This window comes from Cenococcum geophilum, assembly GCF_001692895.1.
Source record: "Cenococcum geophilum 1.58 unplaced genomic scaffold K441scaffold_36, whole genome shotgun sequence".
Taxonomy (NCBI): Eukaryota; Fungi; Ascomycota; class Dothideomycetes; order Gloniales; family Gloniaceae; genus Cenococcum; species Cenococcum geophilum.
Window position 1 is genome coordinate 396,262 of NW_027137594.1, and position 11,943 is coordinate 408,204.

Sequence of the window (11,943 nt, forward strand, 5' to 3'; positions counted from 1 at the left end):
TTCTCGGATGCTCTTTTCATTCTTTTTATGGTTGTTCGGAAACCCATTATACTTAGACTACGCTCATTATGCGAAGGTCTTCTGCTTGAGGGTTTGGTTTTAGAGAATAAGTCTTGGTCTACCTTACAACTAAACTCTGAGCCTTAGTATGGCCACCACCCTAGCTACGCGGAGCTACAGGTTTTATCGCGAAGATATCGGCTATACTACCTCTTTAAAAAAGCTCTTGGGGAGTCCGTTCCGGCTGACTTTGAAGCAGTGTGCCCAACAGCGAGCCATCAGCGAGCGAGCTGCCAAGAAGCACTAACTGGCTATCAAAAAAGGCCTCAAGCTCACTCGCCGCTGTTTTTAGAGCTTGTCGCTAGCGCGCCAACTGTTAGAACTCGTGTGAGGATCAAATTGAGGAGAATCTAACTACTTATGTGGGGTGGAGGGACTCCCCCTATAGTACCCCTAAACTAGGCCTTATTTGGCGTCTAACACTAATAGCGCGCTGTCCCGATTAGGAAATACGTGATAGAGGATTAGTATAATATTAGATTTTAGGTAGAATTTCCCCCTATATATGTATATATATATATAAGTTAATATTACCTAGTTAATTGGATGTCTTTATATTACTATTATATTTAAATATCCTAGGTTCTATAAAAATCGGCCTTTATACCTCTACGCGGTAGAACCTAGAAACCTAGTAGATAACTATTAGTATTCTATTAGGATTGTGCTAATAGACTATTAGAGTAAACGTAGAGATATATATATAGCTGCGTAGCGCTAGCACTACGACCTAGTAGTAGTATAGAGAATTTTTCGTTAGAAGAGTAAGCCCTAATAAAAAGCTTAAAACGACTACTATATCTATATAACTACTACGTCTATATATTAAAAGCTTAGTAGTAAAGAAGTAGGTAATAGGGGGATTATAAGGGTTTAATATATATATTAATTTTATTTAACGTCTAATGCGGTCCCTATCTAGGTCTATATAAACTAATACCCTAATATAGGTATAAAAAACCTTTAAGAGAGATATAAGGGGTAATATAGTATATACTTCCCTAGGTAATACCTATACTATTAGCGACTTAGTTAATTAAGGTATAAGTACGGTAAGGGGGATGCGCAAGCCTATACAATTGGTAGTTTATAAATAAGAATCTAAAGCTAGAGAAAGGAAAGGAGACGGAGGGCGGCGCCGCTTAATATTATATATAATCCTCTAGTTATATAACGGCAACTATCTAGAACTATATAAAACTGTTTATAACTATCTGCTATAATCTACTAATATCTATTAGCTATAATCTACTAGTTTCTACTAGTTTGTAACCGACTACGGTACCCTGCCAAAACACTACCTTGTCTTGTCTCGTATCACCATATACACCTTAACTCGCTTACCAACTCGACCACTAATTTAGTCACCGACTTGTTAATAACCCCTTATTTCCTACGCCTTCTTCATGTATATATACCACTTAATTTCCATAGATTTACAATTAAGTTGCTTGTTTAATTCCTACACACTGCAAAGCTTATATAGTTTCTACTAGTTTCTACTAGCGCTGTAATATTACCCCCCCTTTAAAAAGCCTGCCCTTAGGCTTTATACGTCCGTATTATATCTATAGGGTATTCTTATCTTTATAATTAATAGGTAGCTTATTGTTTTTGTTATTCTAGCACTCTATTTACTTGTTGAGGTACTTTAGGGGTCTAGGTTTATTAGGGTAACAACTATAAAACTTCTAAAGCTTATAGGGACTACTTATAAAGTTCTATATAGGGTACTAAGTAGGGTCTAGGTCGTACCCTTTCTAACTAATATAATATTTTAACATTCCCCTTATAAGCTTATAGGCCAGTATTTCTTTAATTTCCTATTTATTGTCACTATTAACCTAGATCGGTAGGGGAGGTTTATTCATTTATTTAGGTAATAGGTTGTTTATAGCTTTCCGTAGTTTGTCCAGAGAGAAAATAGGGTAAACTTTAATTAAATTTAGGAGCTTTACTTTATACGTATTGCCTATCTTCTTAAAAACCTTATATAGTCCTACTATCTAATAGTCTAGCTTATGGCTAGGTCGTTCTGTCTTTTAGTTCTTTATTATAACCTAGACTATATCTTTTATAGTAAAGTCAGGCTCTTGCCTATGCTTATTTGCCTATTATTATATTAATTTCTGGGCCTTTTCTAGATTTATATAGGCTACTATCTAGGCTTCTTCTAAGCGCTTAATGTACTGCCGTGCTTCCTTATAAAATAGTTTTTTTATATATAGTTTAGGGTCCTTCTAGTTTTTCTTAGTTAAAGCTTATATATGGTAAGTAACCTATTTCTAGTTAAATAGGGGCAAATTCTATGGAGTTATAGGGTAGGGTTACTTGGGTATAGTTTATTAGGGGTAGTAGTTTAGCCTAGTTATCTTAAAAGTAGTTAATAAAGGGCTGAATTCTCTAATCTAAGTATTAATTTATAATTTCTGTCTAGCTATCTATCTAGGGGTGGTATATAGTAGAAAGCTTTAGCTTAATACCTAAGATTTAGGTAAACTTATTCCAAAAAGCTAATATAAATTGCGGCCCGTAATTAGATATAATAGTATCTAGTAGTTTATAGATTTAGTAGACGTAGTGGATATATAGTTAGGCCGCTTTATTAGCATTAATATTCTTATAATATAGGATTAAGAACAGGCGCTTGCTAAAGCGGTTAACTAGAATTATAACTATATTATATCCGTTACGGTCTATAGGTAGCTTATAGAAGTCTATAAAGATATATTACTAGGGGCGTTCTAGTATTAGGAGTAGTTTTAATAGTCCTAGAGTTTTATCTTATAGGATTATAGATCTACGGTAGCTGTCGTAGTTCTATATATAACGGTTAATATTTATAACTATTCCGGGCTAATAGTAGCGGTTACTAATAATCTTATAGGTCTTCTTTTTTCTAGGGTAGGCTGTAAAGACCTAGGTATAAGCTTTAGTAATAAGCCGGGTCTATAAGTTCTATTCCTTAGCTACTACTAGCCGTTTCTAGTACTTAAGTAGTCTGTTTTTAAGGGACTATAGGCTAGTAACATTCTTTGCCTTTTTACGGTACTCCTATAGAGAGGTGGTTATTTAGTTAGCCTATAGTAGTTTATTAATAAGGTTAAGTTTAGAGGAGTTAATAGGATATATCTTGGCGCCTAAGGAGTCTATACTTAGTTCTACCCATATTTAGGGGTTAAGGTATTTTAGTTATAGTAGCGTCTAGGTCTATAATAAGATCTTTATAGCTATCTAGTTATTTAGGTCTTACTTACGCCTTATAAGAGTGTCCGTACGGTTTATAGCGCCTAGTCTATATATAATTAAGAAGTTAAACTAAGATAGGGTATCTGCCTAGCGTGCCTACTAGGCCGTAAGGGCCTTAGTTATTATAAAGTATTCTAGGGCCTTATAATCTAAAACTACCTTAATTAGCTTAGGGGTCCCCTCTAGCTATATATACTAGTGCTAAAAGCTAAAGATAATAGCTAGCATTTCTTTATTATAGATATAGTAGTTTAGCTTAGTATCTATTATAGTCTTTAAATAGTATATAATAGGGTATTATTCTCTATCCGGTTATTTTTAGAAAAAAATACTAGCTATTACGCCATCTAAGGTATTAGGTTTTTGTATTAAAGGCTATTTTAGGTTAAAATGGGTAAGTAGGGGAGCCAATACTAGCCGTTTCTTAAGCTTATTAAAGGCCTACCTATATATAGCGTTAAAGTANAAGGGCTAGTCTTTTNTAGTAANACGGTTAANAGGCNAGGNNATTNTGNTATAGTTCTTAATAAAGCGTTAGTAGAAGTTATAAAAACCTAAAAATAATTATACCCCCTTTACGGTCTATAGGGGTGCCTACTAATTAATTACGGCCGTCTTCTTTAGGTCGGTTTTAATTTTATTTATACTAATAATAAAACTTAGGTACTTTATACGCTTAACACTAAACTCTAACTTCTTAATATTAACCTAAAGGCTAGCCTTACGGAGCCGTTATAGGACTTTATAGACATACTCTTTATATTCTAGCTTATTCTTAAAGTAAATTATAATATTATCTAAATAGGCTGTATAGAAGTTATCTAGGTAGTTAAAGAGTATATAATTTATATACTACTAATACGTAGCTAGTCTATTAGTTAGTTTAAAAGGGAGTACCTTATATTTATACGTTCTATAATAGGTCTAAAATATAGTAAGATCTTTAGACCTAGAGTTTATCCTAATTTAGTAAAAGGCTTAGCGGATATTAAGCTTTATAAAGACCTTAGCTCTACTTATTTAGGCTAAAGTCTTATTAAGTAGGGGAAGTGGATAGCAGTCCTTACGGGTTATATTATTTAGCTTATAATAGTTAATGCAGAAGCGGAGTCCTCTATTTAGCTTTTTAATAAAGAAAATAAATAAGGTAAAAGGGGCTTAGCTAGGCTTAATAAAGCCCTTATTTAGGTTATTAATAAGATACTATTTTATAGCCTATAATTTAGTAATAAACTACTTATAATAGGGGCTAAAGCTAAGGGTATTTTCCTTACCCTGCTTAATCTTAATCTTATAGTTATATAGTTAGTAAGGTAGAAGTATATTAGACGCTACTTTAGAGAATACGTCCTTAAATTTCTAGTNTTAATAGGGCAGCTTTTNTTTTACTAGTTCNTTATCTATAAGCTNNCTTTCTTATCNNCTAAGCTTANTTCCNTTTTCCTTAATTATTTAATTAATTTCGTATAAGCTCGTTGTAAAGGCGACGGTATTAAGCTAAACTAAATTTTAGTAAAATCCTATAGCACTAATATAGCAGATATTGTTACGAACGCTTTAAGTACAATGTTATAACTACTTAGAGAAGAGTTAGAAAAAGCTAGTTAGTTAATTTAAGCACGGTCTAGAATAAAGCCAATAGAGCTATATAATGAGGAATAGTAACTAAGGTTATATAACGTTATACGTAGTATATATAGTGTATAAAGGGGACGTACGTATAATATGTATATTACGTATATTACGTATAAGAAGGATTTTATAGGAGTACGGTTGTGTATTTAAGGACCCTTAATCCCTACCTAGATAGTTCCTTCTTTATAGTAATTCTTAGAATACAATTAGAGTTAATCTATTAGGTAACTACTCTACTAGTTATTATTACGTTGTTAACTTTAATTTATATTACCTATATACCTAGCCTATTAATAAGCCTACCGTAGTACTTGCTATAAGGTTCCGTTATATAATTACTACCTAGTTACGGTATTAAATATAGAAAGTTAAATAATATGCTACTAAAAGCAGCCACTATAATGCTATTAACGGCGGTAACTACTTTAAGGTTAGGAAATAACACCAGTATAGCTGATATTAACTTATAGCAACCTATAACGGTCAGACAGCTATAAGAGATAGTTAACTAGTTAATAGAAAATAATATAACGCTAAAAAATAGGATTAATGGGATAGGAGCAGTAAAGATTAAGTTACTATTAATTAAGAGATTCTTAGGAGAAAGGTTAAAGCTTAAAGGATTTCTTATATAAATATACTTTAAAGTTATATAAGAAGGGGCAAAGCTATTAATACCTATGGATTAAATTGTATATGTAGGACTATTCCTAATAGGAAGGGCACTTAAGTGGTTTAAGCCTTACCTTACGGAAATATAGGTAAATGGAATGATAACCACCAATTAGGAGGTATAATTTATATTCTTAAGCTAGGAAGGGTTTACGGAGCAACTTATATAAATATTTAAAGACCTAGAGATAGTAACTATGGCGAAAAGAAAACTCTAAGACATTATATAATAAACCTTAGTAATTAAGTATATAACGTAGTTCTAGACACTAGCTATATAAGTTAAGTAGAATAATAAGGCGCTTATGGTATAGTATAAATAAGGACTTAAGGCTAAAGTCTAAAATATAATTATTCTAATAGAAGATACGGAAACCCTATAGGATTTAATAGATTAAGTAATTAAGATTAATAATTAGATCTACTAAAGGGAATAGGCTAAAAGAGGCTAGGATAGAGTTCTATAGTTATATAAGGCGTAGAATACGCAGCGACTAAAGCTAAGTTAAAAACTATAGTATTACACAGAGCTAATAGACCTAAGTGGTACTAAAGAAGCCTATAAGAGATAGAGTAAGAAACTATAAAAACTTAAAGGTTAAGGATCTAGTAATTATAGGACTAAAGAGTAGAGGTTAAACTAGGGATCTTAGTAGTAGAAGACGTTTAGGCGGACTCTATAGTAAAGTTTAAAGACAGAGCTTATATAAATTGCGGAAAATAAGGTTACTTTATAAAGGATTATAAAGATAGTTAAAGTTACTATGCAATAAAGGGAACCAGACTAGTAGAAGATATATACGTATAAATAAATAATAGTGTACTATAAGGAATAAAAGAGTATTTAATTAGAAGTTTTATGTTTTCATCGGCAAAATATAGTACCCTTTCAATGGCCTCAATGGTTGGTGGTTGACGCAATTGGCGCGCAGTTGAGGGCATTTGGCAACTCGACCGACTAGCCTATGTCGTGTTTTTTTAACACGCAGCCTGCGCGCAGCCTGCGCGCAACCTGCCAGCAATCTGCGCATTTGGCAACCATAATTATATTTACCTCTTTTATACTAATAATATATTTTAAATAAATAAAAGCTATTTTAAAGCTATTTATAAGGCTAGCAAAATAAATATTATTATTTTAGATAATTTAATATAATAACGTAGGTAACGGGGTTATGACCGCTCCCTGGGTTATGACCGCGCTAGCGTACCGCCTGCTATTTTAAGTAAAGTTTTGTTGTTCTGCTAAAATTCAAGTAACACATACATTTAAAAGGCGGTGTGTCGTGCTAAGGCTTACCTAGGCGTGATAGATATAACTTAGGTAAAGTTTTGATGTTCAAAACGGTCATAACCCAGGGAGCGGTCATAACCCCGTTACCTACGTTACAGCGATGGTTCGCTTCTACCTATCTACCTATTAACTTACCTACCTGCCTGCATCGCCTACCTATCTGCATCGCCTACCTGTCTGCATCGCCTACCTGTCTGCATCGCCTACCTATCTACATCTACCTGTCTGCATTTGCCTACCTATCTACATCTGCCTACCTATCTATATTTACCTACCCGTTAGCATTTACCTACCTATCTGCATCTGCTTACCTGTCTGCATCTACCTACCTGTTTACATCTACTTGTCTGCATCTACCTACCTGTCTGCATCTGCCTACCTATCTATATCTGCCTACCCGTCAGCATCTACCTACCTATCTGCATCTGCTTGCCTATCTATATCTACTTACCTATCTGCATCTGCCTGCCTATCTATCTGCTTACCTGTCTGCATCTGCCTACCTGTCTACATCTACCTACCCGTCAGCATCTACCTGTTTGTGCCTACCTGTCTGTGCTACCTTAATTCGATCGATCGATCGAATCGTTTATAGTGTTGGCTGGCTAGTCGTTGTCGTCTGGCTCTGGCGACGGTCGTCTGGTTCTGGCGACGGTCGTCTAGCTCTGGCAACGGTCGTCTAGTTCTGGTAACGGTCGTCTAGCTGGCGACGGTCGTCTGGTTCTAGCGACGGTCGTCTGGTTCTGGTAACGGTCGTCTGGTTCTGGCGACGATCGTCTGGCTCTGGCACGGTCGTCTGGTTCTGGCGACGGTCGTCTGGCTCTGGCAACGGTCGTCTGGTTCTGTAACGGTCGTCTGGCTGGCGACGGTCGTCTGGTTCTGCGACGATCGTCTGGCTCTGGCACGGTCGTTCTGGTTCTGGCGACGGTCGTCTGGCTCTGGCAACGTCGTTCTGGTTCTGGTAACGGTTCGTCTGGTTCTGGCGACGGTCGTCTGGCTCTGGCACGGTCGTCTGGCTCTGGTAACGGTCGTCTGCTGGCGACGGTCGTCTGGTTCTGGTGACAGTCGTCTGGTTCTTGGCGACGGTCGTCTGGCTGGCGTGGTCGTCTGGTTCTGGTAACGGTCATCTGGTTCTGGCGACGGTCGTCTAGTTCTAGCAACGTCCTCTGCTGGCTGCCGTTCTGGTGCCTCCCTAGGTAGGGAGGATATAAAGAAGGAAGGAAGGGTAAAAAATAAGTGGCTTACATAGGGTAGAGGCACGTGTAGAGCTATCGGGAATATAGCGGGGACCCGATGCAGAGCTTCGTGTAGAGCCTCTGTACGCAGAGCTTCGCGCAGAGCCTCGTGCAGAGCCTCTGTACGCAGAGCTTCGGCGCAGAGCCTCGTGCAGAGCTTCGTGCAGAGCTTCGTGCAGAGCTTCGTGCAGAGCTCGCAGAGCTTCGCAGAGCTTCGTGCAGAGCCTCTGTACGCAGAGCTTCGTGTAGAGCCTCGTGTAGAGCCTTATGCGAAGCTTCGTGCAGAGCTTTGTGCAGAGCCTCTATGCGCAGAGCTTCGTGCAGAGCCTCTGTACGCAGAGCTTCGTGTAGAGCTTCGTGTAGAGCCTCTATGCGCAGAGCTTCGTGCAGAGCCTCTGTACGTAGAGCTTCGTGTAGAGCCTCGTGCAGAGCCTCCAAGTAATAAGACTATAAGATTGTATGAGATTGTATAAGATTGTATAAGATTATATATAATAGTTAAATATATAGCATATAACTTTACCTTAATCGCACGTTAAGAAATATACAGTTAGCTTTTAAAGTTGTTAAGTAGGTTAACTGCGTATTATTTAATTTTTAAGTAGGTTAACTGCGTGTCAAAGGATATGCAGTTAGCTTTTAAAGTTGTTAAGTAGGTTAACTGTATATTGAGTTAGTTAAATTGTATGTTAAGTAGGTCAACTGCGTGTTAAGTTAGTTAAATTATATGTTAAGTAGGTTAACTGCGTATTAAGTTAGTTAAATTGCATGTCAAGTAGGTCAACTGCGTGTCGAGTTGGTTAAATTGTATGTCAAGTAGGTCAAGTTGGTCAATTGCGTGTCGAGTTGGTTAAATTGCATGTCAATTACGCGAAACGCGAAAACCAAAGTCTAACGTAGCTGACCAGGAAGCGAGCCACCCCACGTAGCGAGCCACATACAGGTGATATTTGATTAATTTATAATAAAATCAACAACGAGCTTATATATATTCCAAATAGGCCAAATTAAAGCTTTTATACCACTATTTCGATTGTAATATTGCTTAAAATAATTTATTTACGTTTTGGTGGTAATAGAGACCCGCGCGCCAACTAATCGCACGGGCGACTACCACATTCCTACGACGTCCCCTTCTAGATCAATGACCCATTGATCTACTTATTTGCAGGTTGCGGATCACACCTAAATATATAAGAAAGGTGAGCCTAATCTTAATTATACTTATTAGGGTTTAGAACGGCTCTGCTTAACATAGCAACGTTAAGCTCTGGTAGAGTCGTTCCTTTCTTATACTCCCTTTAAGTTAACTTTTGTGCGGAGGCCTCCTGCTTCTATAGATCTTCAGATTTCAATTAATCGACGTCCTCTTGACTAAGGACTCTGCCCTTACTAAGCAGTTGCCTACTTAACTTCTTGTTAATATAAAAGCTTTAATATTTCCTATTTTCTTCCCTTTAGATATGGGAGTCGGTTGCGAAGCCTATTAAAGCTTTAAAAAGCTTTTTAAGATATTGCCGAGTCGGAGTCTTAAGTAGGCCGTTAAGTCGTATGGTCGTTAATTTGTTAATTTAATTATATAGAAATTTAATTTCCCTTATAGTTCTTAGCGTCTTTAAAGTGCGTAAAGTAGTAGGTGTATTTAATTCCTCTTTATTCTGGCTTTTAGAAGGCTTTGTATAGGTAAGAGTCTTTAAAATAGCAGTAGGATTATAAGGTAGAAGGCCTATAGCTTTCTAGGCGTTGCTGATTGTATCGGGGGTAAATGCCTATATGCGCGCCTTTGGGTAGAGCTTTAAAAAATATTCCTTATTAACGCCTAAGTGGCTATATTAACAGAAGTTATCTACTTGCTTCCTGTAGTAGTAAGAGAGTAGCCTAAAACAACCCATATCTAGTGGTTGGAGCTTGTGAGTTAAATGAGGTAGTAGAGCGACTAGGACGATCTTATGCGCAAGCGCATACTTAATGAATTGCCAGGTAAGGTGGCTCGAATAATTATCCATTAAAAGTAGGCGATATTACTATATTTTACCATTGGAATCTTCTATAAGGTATCTTATATATTTATTATAATGTTCGATATAATATAGGCCTAAAGAGCTATCTGTCTACCTACTAGGGGAGGTGGCGTATATGTATCCACGAAGGCCCTTATTTTGCTTAGTAATTTAATACCATCCTTCTAGGTAGGTTTGCGCCTTCCAAATTAAGAAGGCGGGCAGTAGAGAGCCGTTGGCGTAAATTGTCTTAATAATAGATACTAACTTACGAGAGCCTGGCTATATAACTGTTTAATTTTTTAACCTTTCCCTATACGTCTTGCCTAACACGATTACCCAGGCCACCGCTATAAGGCCTAGCATTACCCCCTTCTTGTTAAAGTTGCTAATAAATTTTAAATGCTTAACTTAATATCGCTTACGAACGGCACGGAAGAACGTGAACTAATCACGTATAATTACTGGATTATTATTCCAAGCTCTCTAACAGTCGAGCTGACGACTTAATATAGTACTGAGACCGTGGCGTTGAACAAATCTCTGCCCCTAATACTTGCCTATAGTTTGGCCATTTCCTAAAAGGGAATAAGCTATTTCTAAGAGCATATTAACCTTTAACGGAAGGCCCCAGGATTGACATTCGTGGATCCATTTAATAATTTGCTGTTCTTGTAAAGGATGCAATAAACCTGGATAAGCTTCGTGTTGTAAGAGACGGCCAGCAAGACGATGTCCAACGGTAGATCTGGGTGCTCCATGGGCGCTAGAGGCCTTGCGAATCGACGGCTCAACACCAGAAGAAAGATCTTGTATAATATTTTGTATGGTAGTCTCGGCTTCGCGAGAGGGTAAGGATTGATTTGGCATCGTGTAATATGCTGAGGCTTTTTGATTTTGGTGTAATTTGCTATGAAATTAAAAATGGTAGGAATATTCTTGTGTGGCTCGCTACGTGGGGTGGCTCGCTTCCTGGTCAGCTACGTTACTTGAATCTCATCCTGCGAATATTTTCCCGATGTTGTTATAATAACGCATGCCAAATTTATAAAGACGCTAAGTATGGTATAAGCTATTAGCTATAGGAGCTAAAATCCTTAAAGTATAAGGGAATTAATAAACTATTACGTAGATCGGATATTAAAGATGATAAGTTTAATATAGGCGAAGTATTTACAGACAATAAGGTAATAAAGGTAATTTATTAGGAACGTGTAAACCTTAAAGAAGTTATATTAGAAGTAGAGATTAAGACCCCTATAGAGCAAGATTTTGTAATGGGAATTATAACACTATTAGATATAGTATCTATCGCTTTATAAAATAAAAGGAAGAGTATTCTATAGGGATTAAGTAAGCAAATAACTACTAGTGCTAATTTACTACTTAATAAAGGTAAAAAGCTAAAGGCTTAAGACTTTTAAGATAAGATAAGAGACGACTAAGATTCTTAAGATAAGATAAGGTATACCTAAGGACCTATAATAGATAGAAACCGGTAGAGTAGGGTAATATCTTAGTTTAAAGATATATAAATAAGCTTAGGATAGAGTTTCCTATAGGTATAAGACTCTTAAGATAAAATAAGTAAGATTTAAGACTCTTAAGACGAGATAAGAATACCTAAGCCTAGTTAGACTAAGGTAGGAGTAAAGCTTAAGATAGAAGTAAGCTTAGGATTAAAATTTTTATAGAACTAAGACTTTAAGATATAAATAAGGACTATTAATAAGATTAAGAAGTAAGGAGACTTTAAAAATCTACTTATAAAACGCGAAAAGAAAGAAACTATAGAGGA

The 11,943-nt window shown here is 36.4% G+C and overlaps 1 protein-coding gene across 1 annotated transcript; it reads right to left on the reverse strand.

Moving 5' to 3' along the window:
• Nucleotides 1–9,977: 9,977 nt before the first annotated feature.
• On the reverse strand, nucleotides 9,978–10,166 carry K441DRAFT_573095 (uncharacterized protein; the record flags this gene model as incomplete). The annotated part of the gene is made up of 1 exon (XM_067644044.1): nucleotides 9,978–10,166. A coding segment is annotated over one exon (189 nt), but the record flags the coding sequence as incomplete, so codon positions are not given.
• Nucleotides 10,167–11,943: the final 1,777 nt, after the last annotated feature.